The sequence below is a fragment of the Leiobunum rupestre genome, chromosome 6, assembly GCF_980474605.1.
Source record: "Leiobunum rupestre chromosome 6, qqLeiRupe1.1.hap1, whole genome shotgun sequence".
In the NCBI taxonomy this organism is placed as follows: domain Eukaryota; kingdom Metazoa; phylum Arthropoda; class Arachnida; order Opiliones; family Sclerosomatidae; genus Leiobunum; species Leiobunum rupestre.
Window position 1 is genome coordinate 46505919 of NC_143389.1, and position 24556 is coordinate 46530474.

Genomic DNA, 24556 nt, shown 5'->3' on the forward strand with positions numbered 1-24556 from the left:
TAACATTTCAAAGGGACGCTTCGCCCGCCGAGATCAATAGCCTTATTAAAGTCTCCCTTTTCGAAATTTCTCCCGAGCATTAAATTAAACGGCGGAACTTAGGCAAACATCCGCGGGTGAAAGCGAGGATTAACGAAGACCATTTTAAAGGCTGTCAATTCCAGTTTAAAACAAATAAAGCGGCTTTAAACCAAGAAAATAATTATTTTTAGAAACTGGCCGAAACTTTTATCATTTTACTTTCTTACAAAAAGGGCCAATTTCACCCGATTAAACAAAGACAATAAAGCGACTCTCTAATTATAATTACGAATTAAGGGGGTCTTTCGGTTTTAGGGAATAGGCGAGAGGCGGAAGCTAAACGAGAACCCCCCCCCCCCCCCCCACACACACACACACCAAATAAACGTCATTAAAAACGAGGTCTTCGCATTTTGAGAATGGCAAAAATTTGCCGGCGCGCCGAAGCCACCGTCGATTTGGACTGTTACCACGCTCGTCATTAAAAGATCGTTAGGCCTCGGTATTTTTCGGAGCTTCACAGATAATTAAGCGGCAACAACAGCACCCCCTTGGAAAAAAGAGGGGGCCCCCTTCGCCAGACTACAAAAACCAAATCGACTACGCGGCATCGCGCTTAGACGGGCATTTTTCGTCCCGCGAAAGAAATATCCGCTAGTTAGCCCTAATAACGGGGAAGCGGGCGTGGAGCCTCTTAAGAGGAGACCCACCCGAGTCGTATGTTTGTTTCGGTTTTTCAGCGTCGATGCTACTCCGCGAAGGTCGTTAGAAAAGCTTTCAAATAAATTAGGAAGCATTTTTTGGGGATTTAGGTCATCTTACCAACCAACAAGCCGAAAGTCATTGGAGGTCGGAGGAATCCATTTTCTAAAATACGATACGATTCTCGGGGGGTGTTGTACCAACGGGAGGAAGGGAATTGTTTACGGTACGGTACCGCCATCTATTTGCGCCTTTTCGAACTAGGCGATTTCGAGTCGGAAAGTTTTCCGGAAAATTACCGAGGTCTTTTTTCCGGAAACTTTTCATTCCATGATTAGTGTAATATATTGTTTGCAAATTTGAATAAAGCGGAATTTTCGCCTCATTTTTTCGAATCTAAAAGTAAAACTAAACCTCTAGACTAGCTTTAAACTGATTAACAATGTAACACTATTATTGTTTTGTAGTAGGTTTACTGATATTAGACGAAATATCGGGAACTTTTTCCGCATTGTTAATTTTTACGGAAAGCGAGCTTCGAGGGGCCCCACTCACTATAAAAAATTTGAAAAGGGGGGCCCCATTGTGATTTTGGGGGGGGGCTCTGATTTCTCAGCTACGCCACTGACTATGATTTCGAGATAAACGTTCCTAGACGTGCTAGGTCTCCCGAAGCGAACAGCCAAGGCCATTTTATCCAACGGGCACAATGTGCACTGTGCCTACGAAATTATGTGTATGAAAAACTTCAATTTTAATACATTTCTTCGTAGAAATAGGGCCTCCGAAAGTCTTAAAACAGCACTGAGCGAGCTTACTTAAAATTAAATTAAAAACTTTCAAATTGAAAAGTTCTCGAAAGATGATGCTCAGGGTAAAATGACGCTACTCGAAATTGACCTTTACAAGTGGTCTGGAACAAGAAGTTCGCTAATTAATAACAAGATGTCACGGACTTAATCCCCCCGATGTATTAAATATATTTCATTATATATCGAAACAATTTTCCGAGATACCTGGTTTTGAAAATGAGGTAGCGACACGCGTACAAATTTTTTTGGGAGTTAGGGGGCGCCTGTATCAATTGGTACGAAATTCAAATATCACAATAGCGCGTACGCGGGTTGTGGGGTCCCGCGAATTGGCCAGAAATCTCACCTAAAATTAAATTTGTTAACGGAACCGAAAAAGTATAATTTACAACAAAGTCGGTCTTAATTTAAAAAATTACGTGCATTTTAAGTCGAAATTTAAATCGCTAACAATTACTAAAATGGGCAAATGCCCCACTTGCGGGGGCCCAATCTCGGGCATTATATTTGCAATTAATTAACTTATTGCGTCTTTGCACCACTTACGTACCGCGAGACATCGACAGCGGCGGCGGCGGACCCTATACGTAGTAATACACACAAATCCTCTAGGATTGGGTGTAAAAAGCGCGCTTCGGAAAAAGGAAGTCCGCTCAATCTCGAGCGTGGCCCGTAAGGTGTCGCTACGAGCGTTCGCGCGAAGCGGAGCTAGCGACTGCCCAAAATACGATTACCTACGACCGAAATCACTCGACAGTTCTGTTAAAGTAGGGCCAGCCTTTCTCATACCTTACCATCCGCAAAAACCTTCGGTGAACTTTGATCAAGGGAAGTAACTAAGCATTGAATAAGCGTGTCCACTCCCCCCCCCCCCCGCCGTCATTTTTATCTGTAAACCAAAGGGGGGGATCCTGGCGTTGATAAACTAATTCGTTCGAGAGACTTGATTTAAAATTGCCGCTTGGCAAGGCGCCATTAACGAACAAAAGGGGAGGGGGGGGGCAATGCCTTTGAGGCAGACGTCCTTCTAGCCATTTGCTGGACATTCTCTTTTCATCGCGAAGCTCGTGACATTAGCATTACAATCGAATCAATTTTGTGGAAAAAGGGCCCACTCAGCCGAGGAAATACCGCTTCGAAAGAAAAAGCCATTGTAGTTTCGAAATAAAAGATTCGTTAGACGATGACTGCACCCCCCCCCCCCCCTCAACCAACTACGGAGTACGCGGAAGCAAGGAAATGTAATTTCGTAAAACCAAATTAAGCTTAGCCAAAATAGGTTAAAAACATCCCACGATTTTGGCCCAAAAAAACCCCGTAGAAGTATTCTTCAAGAGGTACTTCGGTGTTCGGGGAGAAACCAACATTGGGCCTCAATGCCATTTTAACGGAGCCCCCGTAAAGGTGGCACGTACGCGATACACCTGCCCAAGAGAGGGCGGATAAAGTCAATTCGAAAGAAAATAACGAGGGGTCGGACACTTGCCGTTATTTTGTACGGGATTTCGTAGAGATTTTGGCGATTTTATCAGTACTTTTTGAAGTGATTTTGGGATTTCAATGTTAGTTTACCATAGAGTTAAAAGATTTCGCGATTTTAGACAAAGTGTAGGGGCTTTTGATAAATGTCCGACCCCTCGGAAAATAATCTTTAGAATCGTTAAATCCATAAAAATGGGCGATATTTAGCGAACAATAAAAATAATGATCAAAGCCATAAAGAAATATTGAAATTGAACGATCTAAGGGTTATTATCCGCGATTAAGATAAAGGCGGAGGGGTATAGGGCTTCTCGTAGCGTACATCTCGGGTAATAAGATGTAAACAAGAGGAAGGGAGATTCGAAGGCAATGCCTAATGAAATTCCAAAGGCTGACATAAATAGAAAAATATATAGTTCCTTTTACGAGGAAGCGCGCTAGGGAGGGAGAGGCCAAAATAGTACTTTCATAGACCAGTTGCGGTACAAACGCGCGTAGGGATCCCGATCGAATCTAGCCGACATTTTAATCAAAGGCTGGAAAGCGGGTTAAGTCTATACGGTCGAACTAAGAACCGAATTACCAGATTGAGCGGAAAACTTGGAGTAGAGCTTAGAGAGTAACAGCGTTTACCGTTACCGATAGACAAAGATGACGGCGGCCTCGGTAGAGTCGCGCAATGGGTCGTGCGAGAATTGCAAGATCAGGAGGCCCCGAATTTCCAATTTTGGGTCGGCGTACGTGCCGGCTGGCCGCGAATAAAACTCGTGAACTGTTTCCGAAAGAGGAAATCAGGGGAAGTGGATTTCTCCTGGCGGGAGGGGTCAGACGTGGGCCAGACGGTTCCACGTACGATGCGCCAATATCAGCGCCCAATCTCGACAAAATCAAACGCGCGTGGGAAAGGAAATAGGCTTACCAAAAGCTTCTTCTTAATACCGAATTCCTTTTACCGCTCTCAGAGTGCTCCGAAATCACTCTCGGATCGCTCTCGTAATGTAATGGAAATTAGAAATGGAGAACGAACACCGATTCAAGATCGCTCAAAGAACGTTAAATGGAAGAAATCGCCAAATTAAAAAAAATACCGAAAACTTCACTTAAACGCGAAATATTTCCCGACACACTGTTGTTTTGATCGGGAAGCTTAAATCCAAAATAACCGGTCTCACCAGATTCCGTTAGCCGAACAGTAATCTAACTAATAAATTAAGTACATATATTTATATAAATTAATTAAAATTAATTTTATCGAACATTTCCTCACACAATCCCCCCGATGTTATAACTATATTTTAAATGTTAAATTTAAATTTGAACCAATTTCCAATCATCTTGTACATCAACTTAATAAGTCCAAGAGTTATTTTATCGAAAATGAATTTTTCGAGTTACCTGGTTGTGGAAATAAGGTAGTGAAACTCGAACACGCTAATTTAAATTTATTTTTAGGAACGCCGAATTTTTCGAGTTACCTGGTTTTGACTTAGATGGTACGAAATTCAAATATCACAATAGTGCGTACGCGTTTTATAAAATGTATTTACGCTTGCCCAACTTGTTGAAATGTTGCCCTGGAATAGTTCAGCCAATGTTTAAGAATGAGTTCATAAGCTCTTTAGTGGGAGAGAAAACGGATCCACAGCTGAAGCGAGGAGGCAACATTTCAACAAGATGGCCAAGGTTATTTTATAAAAAGAACTATTCGCCAGAAATCTCACTTAAAATTAAAATTTCTTAATGAAACCGAAAACTTAGTTCAGAAATGATCAATACTAACTAACAATAGAATTTTCAACCAAGTCGGTCTTAATTTAAAAAAAGTATGTAGATTTTAAGTAAAAAATTGCGGAAAACCGCTTAAATGGAAAAATGATTAACTTATTGGGCTCAGATTTAAAAAATATATTGGGATACCGAAGCCGGTAAATGTAGCGTCGAACTACAACCCTAACTGGTGAAGAGTTATTACACTGTACGTGAAACCAATCCCTTGGATTGTCACGCGCTACCTTAGAGCAAGAGTCAAGCAAGTCTGAAAATCCCTATTTGAGATAAACCAGTTTAAGTTCGAAAATCTAATAATTAAAATTGATAAAAATAAAGTGTTACTTATTGAAAATTTTGTACCGAGTCATCTTAATTCAAAAACACTCGAGGATTCTTATTTTGAATTTATTTCAATAGTCACGTACTTGATTTTTGCTCTCAGGTAGCGTGTGTGTAAAAATTGGTGGAAAGCAGTAAATTTGAAAAAGACAGTTTTTTATTTTTATTTTGCTGGTAACGTTACTAGGGAAATTAAGGGGCCAAGTTCATCCCGATAAATTAAAAAATGTAACCCCCCTCCAAAAAAAAAGCCGTCAGAATCCGGTCATAGTATGGCAATAAAATATGGATGAAAAAAACTTGGGGTTCGAAGATGGAAAATATTTCAACTTTCAGCGCCGACGGATTTCCGAAATCCGATTGTGAAAAGTCGCGCAAAAAGTTGGGAAGCGAGCGTAAAAGTAGGATAGAAATGTACGTGAAACTAGTCGCTAGAGCGGAATGGGGGAAAGGCGATTTACGGCTGGACATGTAGAGATGGAACGGCCGGGTTTGGCCAAGGAGGAAAGGCTTCGACGACAAATATTAAATCACCCAAGAAGGAATAATAAAATGTGGCGCAAATGGGCCGCTCGCCTTCGTTCGCTGGAAATGTCATCTCGGACGAAGACTAAATCCTTTTCCCTCCCCTCAACATATTTTCACGACTTTCGTGGTAGACGTAAAAGACCTTAAGAAAAGATGGAGATAGAGAGAGAAAAGCTAGACTAAAGGGACACGCGCTCAAAAGAAGGTCAATGAACTTGTGTCGAAAACAAAGAAAAGCCTCGACGCGCTAGAGAGGGTGACACCGGATAGAGAAAAAACCCAATGGACGTGTCATAAAGGCGGCCGCGCCAGACCACCAGCCGCAATTGACCCTTTCGACCCCTCTCCGACTCTGGTTCCGTTCGCAAATTAATAAAATGAAGAGACCAACATCCCATACCAGCATCCAACGTAAGGGACTTTACGCTTCTAATTAAAAACGCGGTCAAACTAATATAACGGACAATCAACGGCGAAAACGTTAAAGCGCGGATTAACTTTGATCTCCTAAATTCACTTTATTCAGAATCCTCGCGATTTCGCCGTTTAGTAGTTCAAAGATTGCGTATCAATAAACTGGCATTAGCAAAAGTATAATAAGCAATTTAAATAAGTCATTTGATTTACATCGCCATTTAAATCAGACAATCGCTCTTGTAATAATAATGAAAAACTTGTCAAACGAAAATTTTGCGGTTTAGTGATCTTCGCATCGTCCGCTAGATGGCTTTACGATTACTCAAAAAGGTCAATTCAATAAAGCTAACGAAAAGAATGACGAACAATTATCAGAAACGAAATCCAACAATCGTGACGCGGGGATCAAAAGTCCCGGGTTGACTAAGCCACAGAGGAAAGTTACAAAAAACCTTCAAAGGCTACTGCGGGTCAAGATCGAATTTAAGCATTTTCCTCGAGCGTCAAATCAACTGGCAAGGTTCTTGGGAAATGAGTGGACACGCGAGGTACAGTGTTGCCAGATGTACGATCCGGATCGTATTTGTACGAATATTGAACCCGCGGTACGATATACGATACGAAGGCTGGATCGTACGGCAAAAATACGATCTTACGAGAAAATACGATCCGTGTAAAAACTGTTTTCTTTAGAGCGGAAAACTTTATATATCTTTAAATATTGCATCTTTAGCAAAGGTTATCTCCCAGATTCCAGACTCGAACTTCCAAACACGCTCTCGCGATTAGTTGGGGGCGTTATAATTGTTGCCACGAATCGGAAATATTCTCAAAATATTTTCTAACGTGTTTTTTCGTACATAAAAGTGAGCGAAATTAATAGGTTTAACAAACTTTTTTTTATCTTTAAATATCTTTGTTTTCAGCCGTACGATCCTTATTTAAATTAATCTAGTACGATCCAAATCGAAACTGTACGATAATCCCGCGCTTGGAATCTGGCAACCCTGCGCGAGGAGTCGTTAGTTCGTGACTCAACGCTGTCCGTCGCCCGTGACCGAATAAAAATCCCCCCGTCATTACGCTCGCAACAATTTGGGCTCCGATGACGGCGCTCAGGTGCGAACTACGAGCGGCGGCAATATTAAATCGATACCAGACGTAAATACGGCGGCGTGGACGGCAAAAAAGAACAGGAAATCGTGACACAGGCTGCCCCGCGGATGACTCAAAAACGCGAACACGTCCGTCAAAAACCCAAACAAAAAGGGATGAACAGGGCGACACGGGCCACGCTCGATAACCTCGTATTACCGCCAACGGCGGGCGCGGGGTGAAATCTTCACGCGGCGACAATATGCCACCGTAGAGGATCCAGATGAGAATATACAGATCGTAAAACGGAATGAGATTCACGTGGGGGGGGGGGGGTCCGAAATGAAGGGAATTTATGATCGCGTAATACGCGAAAGAGAGCGCAGCTACACAATCGAGGATGGCTCTCTAAATCAATTTTCTCCTCTCTCCCCCCTGGCCATCCTGCCATTCCACCCCCGTTCATTGTAAAGATGGGGACAAAAAGGGGTGACGAAACGACCCGGGGAAAAGGAATCGATGGATATTTATTGCGCAAGAGTCCCTCTCTATTTCTATAAGCGGATAAAATACCCCAAAAATTGATTATAAAGGGAGGAGGGGGAGGATAGTTTGGCCCGTGGAATGCCAGCTTTGATTCAGTCCCGTTCCCCAACAGATCCAAGGGGGGGGGGGGGGTGCTATATCACGTTGACAGCCTATTTAGGGTAGTTTATTTTTATGAAGAGACTATTATAAAAGGAAAAGGTTGAGTAAGTTTGGTTTCGTCATGCCCAAAGACTGCTTGGGATTGCAACGACGTCCGGATTCTCTCATTTTGGACGCGATTGGTTCACATCGGGAATGTGCCCAGGCAACAAAATATGTATAACGAAAATACGGATTTTTTTCATTTGTTTTACAAAAATAAAGGAAAATAGGTGAGAATTTCAGTTAAACGGGGTTCGTACGTATTTAAAATCCCTGACGTTTCCAGGATATCCCAGACCTTTGTTGGTAATATCTCTGGCAATTTTATTTAACTAATCAGCTAGGCTAAAAGTAAAAACTTATCAAGCGACTTCTAATGCCATTAATAGGGTGACCAGGGAAAGGCTTGGAAAATTTTATAGGAAAAATAGGAATTTTAGAGGTGAATTATAGGAAAATATAGGTATAGAAATAAGCGAATTATAGGAAAATATAGGTATAGAAATAAGCGAATTATAGGGAAATATAGGTATAGAAATAAGCGAATTATAGGAAAATAATAAGGTAATTACTGCATATCGGTATACTTTGACTCGAATCACCTAGAATATTGATAATGGTTTGTACACAATGCTTTCTTGCATTATTGGATCACTTAGCGGATTTCAAGATTGTGTTCGAAAGGGGGTTTTTTCACTACATGTTCTATGACACGTACTTCAAAATATATATCATTTTCAAAAGATCGTGAAATTATAGGAAAATAGGTGAAAATAAAGGAATTTATAGGAAGGCATTAAAAATATAGGAAATATAGTTAGTCTGGTGACCCTGCAATAATTTAGGTGGACGGGATAAATTGCGTAGGAAGGTGGTGACGAGCAAGCCCTTCGTGGCACGCGAGTCAACAGCTCTCTACACCTACTATCACCATTAAGCTTAACAAGTTTCTATGGAAAGCGGAAACCAAAAACTAGGGGGAAAACACCTTTAAGAGGGAAGAATACAATAAAAGCCTCTTTTTCGTTCAAGTTGAACGTTTGTTTTAACAATTACATAATTGAATATTTTTCTTAAGCTGAACCTTCCTCTAGTGCTTAAAATAATTTTGATAATTCTGATATTAATAGTTAACGAGATATAAGGTCCTAACTGAACGGTAGTTTGGGCACTTGCCCAACTTGTTTAGCTGCGGGGGTCCGAATTAAAACGTAAAAACTTTATTACTTTTAAATTTAAAATTGTCAAAATTATTTTGATCACTAAACAAGAGGCTTGTTCTACACTTAAATATTAATTTCATAAGTTAAAATACGAAATTAAAAGAGTTCAGCTTGAAATAGCGCGAAAGTAGACAATGGCCACAGTAGTCTTCCCCCGTAACTTTCAAATTCATCGCGGAAGGAGTTTTCACCCAGTGCCACAAGCTCGGATACTTATCCAGGTTTTACAGATGGCGCGCTCAGCCCTATTAAAACTAACGCTTTAGAGGGAAATTTGTTTCGATAATTCTTTCCTACTAGTGTTAAATAATTTAACTTTACCAAGAATTGGAAAATTTTAAACAAAATGTTTAAAACCAGTGTTTTAATCCAACCTTTTAAACAAAACACCATATGTTTAAATCGTTTTAAACAAAAACAAACTGTTTTAAACATTATTTTATCCAAGGAAGATTTTTACATACTCTTAGAAGTTTTTTTTAAGTAATGAAAAAATTGCTATTGTGACAAGTAAGGTAAAGCACTTGATAATAAAGGACTTGATAATAAAGGGTTTGATTCAAAGGTCCGCTATGAAATTGGCTCTCGTTTAAAGCCTATATATATTGTTTTATTGAACTCCAGGGATTCTGGGTTTTGTTAGAATAAAATTCATGAAGTCTTTCGTAATGTTGTGAAGTAATATAGTTTTCTATACGCCACATGTTGGTGCACTTCGATAGTCACATTGTGTAGAATATTCCTGACGCCATAAAATATTAAAATTATAGACACTAGCAGAAGCTTCTAGCTAGGAGCAACAAACCCAAGGAGAACGCAGCTAGCCTTTAAACACGCTAACGCAGTGTTCTGTACAAATTCCATTGGACGAACCTTTACGCTGACAATTTCCGAATTTTCCCTTCCGACGGCAGCAGGCGCTAAAGCGTCTAACCAATGAAAAATGTATCCAAGAAAATGCATGACTTTTGACGGGTTGCCTTCTCCTTGTGTGGGGTGCTGTGTTTGTTGCTCCTAGCTTGTAGCACATGCATTTCGGGTGGGAGTAAGTATCTAATTTAACTACTCGTTTTTCATTAAACATCCTTTTGACGAGTTGTGACTCGCAGTTGTCCAACTTTGACCAAATAAAATTAGTAAAAAATAGTGGGTCCCTAAATAAAAAAATTCTTTATCCAGCGCATTTAAGTCATGATTAATTCCAAAAGGAGAATTATATAAAAACTTAAAAAGGTCCCGATTCAGATAAAACGTCAAGACTAGCAATCAACAGTAGGATCTACGTTTACAAAAACCAACAAAGAAAACTACTCCTCCTAGAGTGAGTTCGAGACTTTTCTCGCAGCTGGATATACTTATCGAACTTAGATGCTTCTATGATTTTTCATTAATTCAGATTATTTACGGATTTGATTTGTCTTATTCTGGTCCATTTACTTATAAAACGTGTCAGGCTTTGATTAAATTGAACAATATCTTTTTCAACGTTTTTCCTGATATCTCCTACTACGCTTATATAAGCAAGGTCCGTACAAAATTTCCAGGTTTTCCCTGACCATTTTTGTAGAATAAGTTAATGTTTTGAGGTAAAATCTTGAAAAATATTTATTATATATTTTTAAAACATCTTTCAAAAATTTATTTGCCGGATTTACCTGTTGGAAACATTTTCAAATTCCCTGACCTGTTGGAAACATTTTCAAATTCCCTGACCTGTTGGAAACATTTTCAAATTCCCTGACCTTTTGGAAACATTTTCAAATTCCCTGACCTTTTGGAAACATTTTCAAATTCCCTGACCTTTTGGAAACATTTTCAAATTCCCTGACCTTTTGGAAACATTTTCAAATTCCCTGACCTTTTGGAAACATTTTAAAATTCCCCGACTTGTACGACTAATTTTTAAAATTCCCCGACTTGTACGACTAATTTTTAAAATTCCCCGACTTGTACGACTAATTTTTAAAATTACCCGACTTGTACGACTAATTTTTAAAATTCCCCGACTTGTACGACTAATTTTTAAAATTCCCCGACTTGTACGACTAATTTTTAAAATTCCCCGACTTGTACGACTAATTTTTAAAATTCCCCGACTTGTACGACTAATTTTTAAAATTCCCCGACTTGTACGACTAATTTTTAAAATTCCCCGACTTGTACGACTAATTTTTAAAATTCCCCGACTTGTACGACTAATTTTTAAAATTCCCCGACTTGTACGACTAATTTTTAAAATTCCCCGACTTGTACGACTAATTTTTAAAATTCCCCGACTTGTACGACTAATTTTTAAAATTCCCCGACTTGTACGACTAATTTTTAAAATTCCCCGACTTGTACGACTAATTTTTAAAATTCCCCGACTTGTACGACTAATTTTTAAAATTCCCCGACTTGTACGACTAATTTTTAAAATTCCCCGACTTGTACGACTAATTTTTAAAATTCCCCGACTTTTTAACTAATTTTTAAAATTCCCCGACTTGTACGACTAATTTTTAAAATTCCCCGACTTGTACGACTAATTTTTAAAATTCCCCGACTTGTACGACTAATTTTTAAAATTCCCCGACTTGTACGACTAATTTTTAAAATTCCCCGACTTGTACGACTAATTTTTAAAATTCCAGGACTTTTTAACTAATTTTTAAAAATCCCCGACTTTTTAACTAATTTTTAAAATTCCCCGACTTTTACGACTAATTTTTAAAAATCCCCGACTTTTACGACTAATTTTTAAAAATCCCCGAATTTTTAAAATTCCCCGACTTTTTAACTAATTTTTAAAATTCCCCGACTTTTAGACACATTAAATTTCTTGACTTTTTCCAGGTACTGGAAACACCTGAAGTAAGAAAACACGCGTAATTAATCTAATTTTTTAAAATTACAGGACGACACTAAAAACATGGGAAAAATGATAAAATATGGAAGTTGCGGTGGGCCTACAAGTAAGCGGAACGTCAAATTCGATTATTAAGTGCAATTTATAATGCACGCTTCGCCTTAAGACACGCGATCATTCGCGGCACGATTGTGTCAATGCAACAAGTGTACGCTGGCCCTTCTATTGATATTTTTTGCACATTTTATCGCCAAAGAACACGTAAAAATGAAATAAAGCGCGCCGTATGAAGGAAGTGTCGACTATAAAAGAAATATTCATTTTCAGCCCAAATACCTGTAAGGCCGTCGAACACTTTCACCAGCGCCTGTAAAGCCGTTTCAACCGTCGAACATTTGTCAGGGGAGAAAAACCAACAAAGGGTTTATTCGAAGTGACAGAGCGGCCTCCAACTAGATATAATTCAGCCCAGCTCATCGATATTAAACTAGTCTAATAATAGGTTAATAAGAAAATATCCGAATCAATAACGTCAAAAATAAATTGATAAAACGTGTATTTTCTTCCATAATGGAGAGTTACAAAACGTTTTTTTTTTTTAAGTTAAAAAATTCAGTATGGTTTAAACGGTTAAAACCACTAATAAAAAATTGCGCATTACTTCGAAAATACCGATTTCAAAATTACGTTTTTGCGCATGACAGTACCTTTACATTGTGAGGTATACAGGGTTCGTACAAAATTTCCGGAATAAATTCCCTGGCATTTCCAGGTTTTCCCTGACCAAATTGCCAAATATTCCCTGACCATTTTTGTAGAATAAAGAATGTTTTCAAGTAAAATCTTGAAAAATATTTTCTTCCAAAAATTCATTTGCCTTATTTTTTTTAGGTAATTTTGAAAATCCCTTACTTTTTGGAACCATTTTAAAATTCCCTGACTTTCCCCGAACCTTTTGGAAACATTTTAAAATTCCCAGACTTTTCCAGGTCGTGTACGAACCCTGAGTATATCAGTCTTTTTTACTTGCTATTAGACCCTAACATGACAGCGTATTTTCACGCGTAAAATTAATTTTAAGATCTCCCAATTGCTTATATCTAGCTCTCATTACTTACGACAAAAAGTGAAGGTTAAGTTTTAGTTTCGTTTTGGAATAAAAAATTCTGCATCTCTTTTATTTGAAATATTTAAAATTTTCAATATGTCTAATTCATTTCGATATTTTTTTAATTAAAAAAGCGGTTTTAACTATGGATTTTTTCGGTGGTTAAAACCGGTCTGGTTCTTACCAACACTGATTCAAGGGGGAGGAACCATGGACAGTAAATTAAGAGGACAGGTTTATGATAGCCTTCCACAGTGCATTTTATTTCTCCCCGCGTATCAATCAGCTCGAGGAACTCCGAGGGAGTCTTGCAAGGTCGTTTGTACCACGTGATCTTAAAATTTAAAAATGGCAATCTAATGCGGTTGATATTGTTACGTAATTTTGTACGCTTTATATTTTAGTAATTTTTAATTTGGGTTTTTTAATTCAATAAAAACTATCAACTGATATTTAGTATATCATATTTAATCTATAAAAACAGGAAAAAATACCTTTTGGCGTAAAAATGTACTTTGTTTATCTTTTTCTTTTTTCGAACAGTATCGTCCACTCTTAGCGATACTTGTTTTTTTTAAATAACCTTGGCCGACTCCCTTAGTGTGATTAGTTTACGGGGGCTAAAAACCAGGCTTTTTACCGATCCTGTAAAATCTACTATCCATGGAGGAACCAGCCTCTATCACTAAAACGTCTACGCTCCGAGACGAAACTTGTAAAAAAGCCTCGCCAAAGCGTACACTTTGTTATCGCTAAATAGAGAGGTTAAGCACTTTAAGAAGAAAAAAACGGGCGTGTCGTTTAGGGCGTACGCGCCAAGGCGACCTCCGCACTCCTACCCGTTGCTTAACCTCACTCCCGAGACAAAGGTGAGCATTCGTTTAATTTTGACATCTCATTACAAACATGACTATCATCGGAAGAACACACGTACGTCAACATTGAAAACTAAGATTCCAACAAGGAATTAATTGTTTCCAGGGACTTGGCAAGATATAATGACCACCTTTCTGTCAAATACATTACGTACCCAACTAGGCGTTCGCAAATAGATGAAAAGGAGCCAAGAAATAGCGAAACAAATACCCCCGCCTCTCTTTTCGAGGAAATAAAAAAAGGCGTTGAAAATTAGAAATGTTTCGGCGCGGGAAAACTAGCAAAAAATAAAATAAAGTATCATCGAGTTAGGTGAGATCTACGTTTAATATTTCTTAGCAAATTGCTTTCTTTCCCAGCGAACAAAAGGAAAAAATGGCGAAACCTTTCCATCATTTTTATATTAGTAAAATAAAACAGAAACAGCGATTTCTGTCAGCCGGTTCTTAGTGACTATTTTCCCACCCTTTATTTTGGGTTGACTGCAGTTTTTTTTTTCCATACGCGTACCCCGTCAAAGAAAGAAAAAGCTTAAAGAAAAAAGGCGAGGGTTTCAATGTTCCAGTTGCCGCCTACCGTGACAGCTTCGATATTTTTTTAAATAATTTAAAAAGGCCCCTTACTTTACGCTTAGGAGAGTTAAAGGCGGGGAAGTCACCCACGCGGGGCATTCTATAAGCGAGCAACGAACGCCACTTCCGCTAGAAGGCGCCACGTGTATCAAATGATGAAAATAGCGCGTGCCTTCGAAACTAATCGTGGAATTTTATCTGACACGGAGAGTTAGCGATACTCCGCGGCTGAAAGAGAACTTTTTGAAAAAACGCTACTTCGACAAAAGTATCAGGTTAGGTCCCTTCCAATTTAAAAGGCGAGACGTTTCTTGTTTTTGGATTCGTGGCTGCTTCATTGTCTCTATCCAAGCGCCCAAAACGACATTGTCGAATGATGATCGCGTAGTTCGCGACTACTGATGGGTTAATAGAGTTGATTCGTACGCGAGTTTTTACAAACAATTAGTGGCGTAGTAATACGGACCAAATGACGTAGACGTGTAACCTAACGTCATACGATGACGTCATCGTATAGGGATTCCGGGTGGCATAGCGGTAATTATCCGCATTACCGAAATGTTTAAGTAGGGTTTCGCCTGGAATGACTAGAAATTTCGACATCGATTCAAAACGTTTCGAAGGAATAGGCGCTTCAATAAATTCCGCTCTTTTTTTCTCCTACCCTACGCGCACGCGCGAGTCACTGAATAAAATAGTCACGTGTTTATGTTAGTTTAGTAAGGCTAAAGTTGATAGCGCGCGGGCAATGTTGTGTACAAATTTCATTGGACGAACCTTTTCGCTGAACGTTTTACGGGCAGGGGGGGGAAGACAATTTCCGAATTTTCCCCTTCCGACGGCAGCAAGCGCTAATGCGTCTAACCAATGGAAAATGTACGCGAGAAAATTGACGACTTTTGACGGGTTGCGTTTTCCTTGGGTGGGGTTCTGTGTTTGTTGCTCCTAGCTGCCACTACTTAGAATTGAACACAATCGATAGTTTGATAATTGCCATTTGTGACGGATCGACATTTTTTGATTTTTAAATAATAGCCTTCCAGTAGGGCCTAGCGCCGCCGATCCAAAGCCGCCGTCGCCGAGTTATTTACTATTCGGCGCGCCGCCGTCATCGCCGATAAATTTTGTTCAAGCCGTTGAAATGTTTATAGTTTTCCTTCGTAACTTCATTTTTTTTCTTTCACTTTTGGAATTTTTTCTTAAATTTACAAAAACGGGGGTAATTTTTCCCCTTACCACCGCCGCCGAAGATTTTTGAAAAATCGGCGCTATGCTTTACCTTCCAGACCCCCCTAAAAAATATTAGCATAAACGATTCTTAAAAATCACCAAATAATTTATTTTCCTTCTCTCTGGCTAATTCGAAGTGATATCAAAACAAAAATGGAAGAGAACCAAAAAAAATGGGGGGGGGGTATATATTTTTTCCTTCATTCGAGGTCCTCCCCCTCAAAGTACAACCATTAATTTAAAGGAAAAAAGAGAGAGGGAAGCTACACCCAACTTCAATTGGCAATTTCGTCCGCTTTGAGGCTTTTTGACTTTTCGGATATATCTACCCACGCCGAATAAGAGTAAAAAACTTTTCAGAATTCCTTTCGTTTCTCCTATCCAGCGCGCGTTTTTTCGCCAAAGCCGTTGCCCCCGTTACTGCAAATCCGTGGACGGCGGAGATATCTCAAATTCAAAGGGAGAAAATACACTTTTAACGTAACGACCGTTTCCGAGGATTTGGCGCATCCGTTTTAAATAAATTTGGAATAGATCGTCGTATAAATCCTATTAGTCGCTCCGATGGATCGAAAACGAGGACAGTTTCGGATATTTTTACGAAATGTCCCGCGAGTTATAACAGAGCCGGCTTTAGCCCATCATTTATCGTAATAAGGAGATTCTAAAGGGAGCCCTCCCCTCCGGCCCCTTATTAAATTTTAGCTGGGAAACCTTTGTTAAGAGATCCAGCTGTTCTTTTCATTTAAGAAGAAAGATAACGCGACTCCGAGATTATTAATTATAAAGCGGGAGGGGGTGGCGAGGACAAACCGGAAGCAGACTGGTTATCCCTCGAAAGGTGGCATTCTTTTCAAGGGAGGGAGAAGACAAAAACACACCGCCGAATAATGTAGTCGCTAGATGATGATAAAACCTAGGAGGATTCAAGTGTACAATATTTCCCCATAATTAAATTTAAAACTTGACATTCATTGCAACTTTCTTTGAAATTATATAGTTTTCGGGCAAATTTCTTCGACGTGGCCTAAGCTAAAAACCGTTAAAGTTCGAAATACTGTCTAGCAGACGAATGTTTTGGTAGCTCCTAGGTTACTTTGAAGCTTTGTAGGTGGCGCTAAAAACGTTATGTCCAAGTATTTGACACACCAGGCGACAGCTGTAGCCAAGCCGCGAGGCATTGGTCGGGGGAATAAAAATTTCTTCTCCAGGTACACTTGAATCCTCCTAGATAAAACCAACTAAACCTTCAGCGTTGCCAACCGTACTATAATTATAGTACATTTCGATAATTTTACCTTTCGAAATTTTCCGTACTATAATTTCAATCGCGTACTATATAGTACGCTTTTTACGATAATTGTACTATAATTTTACTATATTTCCGATATTTAGGCGATAATTTACAAAGTTCCTATCTGTTAACATAAGAACGGCGTTTCCAGTTTCTTTTGTTATTCCTAGTAGGCTAAGAATTGAAATATTGTACTCCTTGGAGTGTTTATTTTGTACTCTAAAATACGGCTGACTTGATCAAACGTGTTGTAACCTAACGAAAATGAAATATGTTAGTAACGGCCAACTATGATTAAGTGCTAACACGCTCTAGCGAGTAATCAAAGTTGGCCGTACTTGTGTACTATAATTTTCTAGAAAATTCGATAATTTTTCGGCTTCGATACTATAATTTCAGTTTTGGGACCTGGCAACGCTGTAAACCTTTAAAGACAACCGAGACGAACATTTGAGCAGACGGACGAAAAATAGGAAAACAGAATAGGAACGGAAAACAACGACCAAAATTATTGTTCCAAAGCTCAGTTCTGTTATAATGGAAAATATAAATTTTGGATTTTGAGAAGGAAAAAGAATATCTTTTATCTCTGGAAATATTCGAACCCTTACTAATCTAAATTGATAAAATGTCTCAACGCGAGACGTCTTATATACTTTATTTCTTTCAGAATCTATAGCAGTCTTTAAAAACTGACGTTCCCCGTCGAATATTCTTCGAATGTCAAAATATGTTTGCGTGAAAAACGAAATTTTTCCAGAGAGGCGAACAAACTCGTAGTCTAGACCCATTATCGAAATAAAGCAAATTTTACGAAATACGTCAACAACATTATATAAATCCGGATTAGAGCGTAATTACCGCATCTACCGCTTATAAACGGGGGAGGGAAGCGTCATAATGAGGTTCTTGAAATGTTTTTAGATAAAAGGGGGCGCTGCGCAACATTAGGGGAGCGAATCTGCCTTCTGGTTTGTATAAACCGCACGAAACATCGCGCGCTGATTTTTTATTTATTTATTACACGCGCTGTATCGCGCGCGAGTGGCATAAAATAGCGAAGGTTGAATCCCCCTTTAATCTAAAAACATTTCAAGAACCTCATACGTACATCTAGAGAGAAAAGTTTCTAATTTCCAGCGTTAGTTTCCCTGTAGGCATTTATCATACTGGTCTACATTCAGTCACAATGGTCTCTAAAGTAGCGGCGAAAGACAGAAACCTTGGTTTTTTTCTCTCCACGAGGGGCGCAAAAAACGTAGGAAATAAGCTTTTGGCAAAAGGATCGTAAGTCGTCTTTGGGGGGCAAACGAAAAGCCTTGAAAGTTCTTAACCCAGAGGGAAAGGGGAGCGTACATCTACCAAAGACCCTTGAAAATTTCCACCGAACTTTTCGAGAAAGGGACCAAACGGGTTTTTTTTTCTCGTTGGTTGGCAAGGTAATCTAAAACCTTCCGCATCAATGGGGCCGTAGTCGGAATAAACATTCGATACCGCAGTGAGTGACCACGGATCCCCTAGAAACAGGTTTAAGTAATAATACTCGTACGGAAGATTAATCTAATGAAGGCGTAATGTAATTATCAACGCTCGCCAATTGTAATGAATGATTAATCAACTTCCATTAAAGATACGGAACTATCATTATTGAGAATGCGCGATGGGATCTTTGCTTGACTTGAGTCGTTTCCGAGGTGACGAGGGACAAATTCTTCCCAAGATACGGGACCGTGCCCTACATTTTTAATTTATTTTTTTGTTAGATAAAAATGGGGTAGAGATATCGCCCTTGACCATTTATAATGAATTTCCTTCTTTTTTGTATGATAAAAAATGTTTCATTGAAAGTAAAGAAGGTAATACCAGAGGTGGTTTTCCTATCAAATATAAGTAGAGTATATTTAAAAATAAGAGTGAAAAATGCCTTATATGGAGGCAGGAAGTTAAAAGCCTGTCGCTAAAACAGCCAGCTGTTTAGCAAAGGGAGTAAAGGAGTTCCAAAAACAACGATTTCTCGCAATTTCATTTAAGACTAACTCGCAAGATAAAGAAATTGGCTCAATCAACTAGTATATTTAATACCTAAATATTTGCATTTGCGTAAAATTGGGCTGGGTGTTGGCAAATTTTTTTATAGTGTCTCGTGACATTTCATTGGTTGAAATTTTCATTATCTGGCCCTTCCAACCATTGAAAGGGTTGGTTTCATGAAATTAAGCTGCCAAGCGTTTAGAGAGATAAATACTATAACCACTTTATAAGTAAGTCATACGGTAATTGTTTACAATAACTCTTCTTGGGAAATTGCCACACTGTCTAAAAAAATTAGGACTTAATTCTTTGAAGTTTTACCCCCACTACCCTTCGTTAGGCGCAACGAAGAAATTGTCTCTGTAAGTTCCCTTTATTTAACAAATTTAATAAAAAGAATGGTGTGGTACTCACTTTAATCCCCGTGGTGACGATATCCCTGTAAAAAAATAATAATTTATTGAACATTCAATGTTTGAGTTTAATCACATTTAAAAAGAAATATTTCAGTCTTAGCTAATTGAGTACTACAAATCAAGTTATAAAATAAGTAAAATGAAATTTGATTTAAAAAAAATTATGTAAATCCATCCAAAACAAAACAAAAAATTACGGCTCGGTAAAAATACTTTAATGGTTTCAGACTTTAGCGAGAAATCATTGCTTATAGAGTAAAGAATCAGAGCGATAGGAGTTTTGCAGGCCATAAAGAGAAGTGAAAAATAAACATTTTAAGAGAAGCGCAGATGCAAAAACAGCAAGTATGTATCCTAACAAGAAGGAGATACTCAAAGTCAAGATGTTGAAATTTATAAGAAGTTAAATATCTTTGGCAAAAAACAAAAAGTATGCTGTGCATTAGAAATTTCATTTAAAGGTTCAGGATAAAAACTTTATATAGAAGAATAATCAACAAAACTTATAGTGATAGACTGAAGTGTGGAGGTTTAAAAAAACTTATAGTGATAGACTGAAGTGTGGAGGTTTAAAAAAACTTAGGAAAATGATTAAAAAAAAAGATTAATGCATGTAAAGAAACAGTTATAAGTTGTATATAAATTATATGACCAAAGCTGGATAGGGGATGATTCAGAAGAGAGAGAGATTGAAATACTAAATGAAACCATCAACAGAGAAATATAATAGAACTCTTAATAAAGCCGATTATGCGTAAAGACAAATTTAAACATACATAAAAGATGTCATAGAACTGTTGAGATTCATGAGAGAGCCCAAAATACACAAAAAAATGATGTCAGATCATAATATCAATTCGTTATTAAAAGGCAACAAAAATGCCCAAATCTCAGTCTTAAAGTTTAGGACGGATTAAAACCTACCGAGACAAATATGCTGCGGCAGATGTTTTAGGAAGCCTCGTTTCTACTTTCCAAAAATGTGGGCTAACGTTGGGAATGAGTGTTGGGACTCGGTAATCCACGAGTCTAAAAAGATAAACACAAATCATGTAGACGCAGATCCAGGAAATTCAAACTAATTTAAAACTTTTATACAAGATTTAAATATAATATTCGCCTTCCCCATAAATAGCTATGAAATCGAATTGACAATTCACAAGTTGATAATAAGCATGACCACGTGACACCCAGTTGGGGTATTTTTTTTATCGCATCTTGTGACATTTCATCGCTACCCCAGCCCAGTGATAATGAAATGGAATATATATCTTTTCATATATTTATCTAATGTTACTGACAGCCTTTGGTTTAACGGAACAAATATTCCCCCGCAAAAAATGCTCTATAAAAACTATCCAATAACTAAGAAAGAACGTTTAAAATAAAAGAAAACCATCTTACCCGTTCATTGTCCTCGACGATGTTGTTATAACAGACCAAGGCTTAAGTTTTCGTACGGGCACGCGTTAGGCTTAGTCACTTTCGCGCTTCTACATAGATCAGAGCCCGCCGTGGCATTAACCACCATTCAGCAAGGTGGTTGAAGTTGTTATGACTTAATATTATTCAATTTAACTACTTATCTTTTGGCGCAAAAACGTACGCTTTACACCAATTCCGCTTATTTATGTAAGGAAACTAGACAATCAAATAAATAGATACCGCGAAAACATAGAAGGAACAAAATGTTGTAACAACAAAGAGTCAAAGGAGAGATCGTACGTTTGAAATGCTTTCTGGTGAAACTCATTCGTGGACTTCACTTTCAAAACATGTACTGCCATCTATATATGAACTATCCGAAAAGTCGATACGTTTTGAATAATTTTGGATAAGTAAATCAATGAAAGGAAGTTTTAAATAAAACAGTTTTTCGATTATTAATTTTTGTATTTAATAAAGTTTATTCTTTTTAAAATTGGTTTAATTCAACCTAGGAATCCTCCTAGATTCAACAAACACATATAGGTGGCGGCTAACGCGTTTTATAATGGCGACTTCATTGTAATGATTATAAAATGCGATCGACATTTTTAAGGTTAGTAAATTGTTTAATGGTGTTATATTAGATTAATTGAAATTACACTGCACATAAAACTTTCCTAATAAAGTGAGTTATATTTATAAGATAAAAATGAGTAAAGATGTTCATAAAACAGCGGCTTTGGCCAGCTTAACGGAGACTTATACAGATTCAGAAGGCAGTGCTGTTGAATATTCAGATGAGGAAGATGATTCTCGAAGTGTTAATAATAATACTAATAATGCATCAAATCGATATTCTCTAACAGTTCCAGACGTTTCAGATGAAAAATCAAGTAGAGAAAGTACGCCCCAAACCAAATGTAAACTTAAAATAAAATAATCTACCTCAAATGTCCATCTAATTGGGTTTCAATATTTTAGCATATTCTATCGCTTCTCTCGAGAATAAAAGACCAGCTTTATTGGTTTCATACTCAACTAATGAAGGGATTGAAGATGGGGATAAAGAAGTCAACATCAGTACAAGCTTTGACAATGAGCCTATGGATGAAAGCCCCGTAATGCACTCTTAATTTCTTACCATTACATTCTGGTTACATTTTTATTGATTGCATCTTAATTTCAGCCATCAGAAAGTAAAAAGAATGAAAATGAATATAAAAGAGCAGTTTCACCAAGTAGGACTACCAATCCCCCCCATTTACAACTGTAAAAATTTATAATGTTTCCTTCTTAGTAACATTCCACCGTAGTTTGCTTTTGACAAAAACTGACGAAATAGAGCTACCTCCTGACTATCCTGGGCGGTGTTCCAACGCATTACAAGAAAAGTTTGCAAAGCATTATGAGAAGAAGGTAAAAGAGGGCAAAAACATGAACGACTCTATACAAAGAAGGAAAGACTTCAGGAATCCCAGGTGAACTGGTGTCAAAGATACGTCATAATTATCCAAACTACATTTTCTTGTTATTTATAGCATTTACGAAAAACTCATTGCGTATTGTGGGATTGACGAGATGGGCACAAACTATCCTCCAGAGATCTACGACCCTCACTGCTGGGGAGCCCAATCTTTCTACGATGAACTCGCAAAGAGGCAAAAAGAAGAAATGGATAAGAAGGAAAAAGAGCGTAAGGAAAAAACTAAAGTTGAATTCATCTCTGGAACTGCTAAGAAACCTCAGACTGATTCCGCTAATTCGGCAATAGGTAAAAGGCACCACGTTCACAAATCAAAACTGTTTGAAAATATCTATACATTCTTTCTAGAAATAGCGATGAAACGTAGAAGTAAATGGGACATGGGTGCGACTCAAGGAACCGCTTTACCAGTCCCTGTGAAGCCCGCAACACTCGTAACACCTAGCGTTGTTCCTATCGCTACAGGAACAAAACCTACCATTATTAGCGCTTTTGGCACAATAACCAAGAAGAAGGTTTAATATTTAAGTATTTCCTTTTGTAAATACGTTATTCTTACTATGAATTCAGTACTTCCATTTCTGTAATCATAAATACTTTGTTTGTTTTACTTTAAAAAATTTTCATTGCCCGCAAATTAAAAAAATGAAGTGGAAAAAATTTGATAATTTTTAAGATCATTCATTGCTGGTGAAACAGTAGTAAAACGTCAGGAATAAAATATTTTTAAACAATATTTATGTATTTGATTATTTAATTTTAAGCATAAAAAAATAGATCTTAATTATGAGAACAATGATTTACAAGCTAGCGCGCGCGTCGAAACGTTTCAGCAAGATACTTGCTACTCTCTCGAGGGACTGGCGCTTATACATAAAAGGAGGGGTACAAACGCGAACCAGCCGCGTTAAATCGTGTATCTGGCCGACAAAAGCGTATAAAAATAACCTATTCGGCTGCTTTTCTTAATGTACCTTTTAAAGGCTTAAAGCTTTTGCATAGTTTTTTTTCTTCTGGTGGCCGCTTTTCACCAACGAATCTTTATTTATCGCGTTCGCACTGGCTTCATGGGTGCCAAGAACTTAGTCGGTGGCCTCTCAACGTCTTCGTCAAACTCTTCAAGTCCAAATAAAATCGCTACAATTAGATATTTTATCGTTAATTACCAACCACCGCAGTTTTTGCCAGAGATAAAGAGAACGGCAAATAAAAAAGGATGTACCAATGATTCACCCTTTTCCTAGCTCTTTCGCGACTACATCATCTACTACACGCTGTTCCTGTTCCTATTTAAAACACGACGCTAACCCTAAATAATCCCATAAACAGATTTCCAATGCTGATAATATAGGACCACAAATCCTCATTGAACGTAATAATCTATATAGGGACCTAATATCGCTATTTAAATATATTTCAGTCGTATTAGTTTACCATTCTATTTGGTAATATCATATCGATTCTTCAAAAACTTTATAACATTTTAGAGATAAAGCAACGAGCTAATTAACCTTTATCTGAGTGTTCAACGAGAGTTATAAAACCATAAGTATATAATACAATCTTAGAGAGAGAGATTTATCTCCATGTACTGGTAATGTTCTTCAGTTGTAACACGTACTTTCGCAGGCTCCCGCTAATGTTTCCAAACTATTACATCGGGGAAATATAGTTTATAAATAGGTAATAAGACATTGTACACTGTTAGGCGGAGTAATATCGGCGGTAAATGTTTAACCGTGATGTTTTGGGCGCATTCGGCTACATGTTTCTTTGTTACATCGTAGAATAATACTTATAGAAGAATATATATTATATACTGCTGATAAAACGCGTGTAACACCAGGGAAATGGATGAATCATTATTTGCATACGCCGTAGAAGGGTGTTAAAATAATTAGGAGCTTATTATTTATACTCACAAGACAACGTTCGACTTCCAGGTTTGACAGAGGAAACCGGGAATTTGAAACTCGACTTGTACGCTGCTTGCCAAACTATTTTTGGATAAAAAAAATAAGAAAGCGGAAACAGATAAAGAAATGAGGCTTCGTAAATATTCATATACTACGAAATAACATTAGAAAATATAGAGAAACAACTCTACTATTTTCTAGAACTCTACAATAGCGTTAGTAAAATTTACCAAAATATTTTCTTTCTTGGAGTTTTGCCGCTTTAACGTTTAAGA

General features: G+C 37.9%; 3 protein-coding genes across 9 annotated transcripts in view; 1 reads left to right on the forward strand and 2 right to left on the reverse strand.

Annotated features, from left to right (window-relative positions):
- Nucleotides 1-21254, reverse strand: part of heph (polypyrimidine tract-binding protein 1 heph) — a 76643-nt gene extending 55389 nt beyond the window's left edge. Inside the window, exons 1-3 of one of the 4 annotated variants that reach the window (XM_090177419.1) lie at nt 20859-21254; nt 20379-20483; nt 19453-19477 (exon numbers count right to left, since the gene is read on the reverse strand). In XM_090177419.1, the coding sequence (XP_090033545.1) occupies nt 19453-19477; nt 20379-20483; nt 20859-20866 (138 nt within the window). In that variant the 5' untranslated portion in view covers nt 20867-21254. The remainder of the gene's footprint in view (nt 1-19452; nt 19478-20378; nt 20484-20858) is intronic. The other 3 variants (XM_090177421.1, XM_090177420.1, XM_090177422.1) reach the window with 3 other exon arrangements.
- A 142-nt stretch (nt 21255-21396) lies between these two features.
- On the forward strand, nt 21397-23089 carry LOC149941166 (SAP30-binding protein). 3 transcript variants are annotated; one of them, XM_090177427.1, is made up of 7 exons: nt 21397-21495; nt 21569-21802; nt 21864-22000; nt 22069-22120; nt 22180-22360; nt 22421-22653; nt 22714-23087. In XM_090177427.1, the coding sequence occupies exons 2-7, from the start codon at nt 21592-21594 to the stop codon at nt 22884-22886; spliced, it is 987 nt and encodes a 328-aa protein (XP_090033553.1). In that variant the 5' UTR covers nt 21397-21495; nt 21569-21591; the 3' UTR covers nt 22887-23087. The 3 variants fall into 3 exon arrangements, with proteins under 3 accessions (XP_090033553.1, XP_090033554.1, XP_090033555.1); XM_090177428.1 differs by having other exon boundaries at nt 21402-21495; nt 21586-21802; XM_090177429.1 differs by having other exon boundaries at nt 21403-21802; nt 22720-23089.
- The window catches only part of Reg-5 (Rhythmically expressed gene 5), a 41405-nt gene continuing 39930 nt past the window's right edge, over nt 23082-24556 (reverse strand). For both annotated transcript variants that reach the window (XM_090177431.1, XM_090177430.1), the window contains 2 exons: nt 24288-24362; nt 23082-23502 (listed from right to left, as the gene is read on the reverse strand). In XM_090177431.1, the coding sequence (XP_090033557.1) occupies nt 23411-23502; nt 24288-24362 (167 nt within the window). In that variant the 3' untranslated portion in view covers nt 23082-23410. The remainder of the gene's footprint in view (nt 23503-24287; nt 24363-24556) is intronic.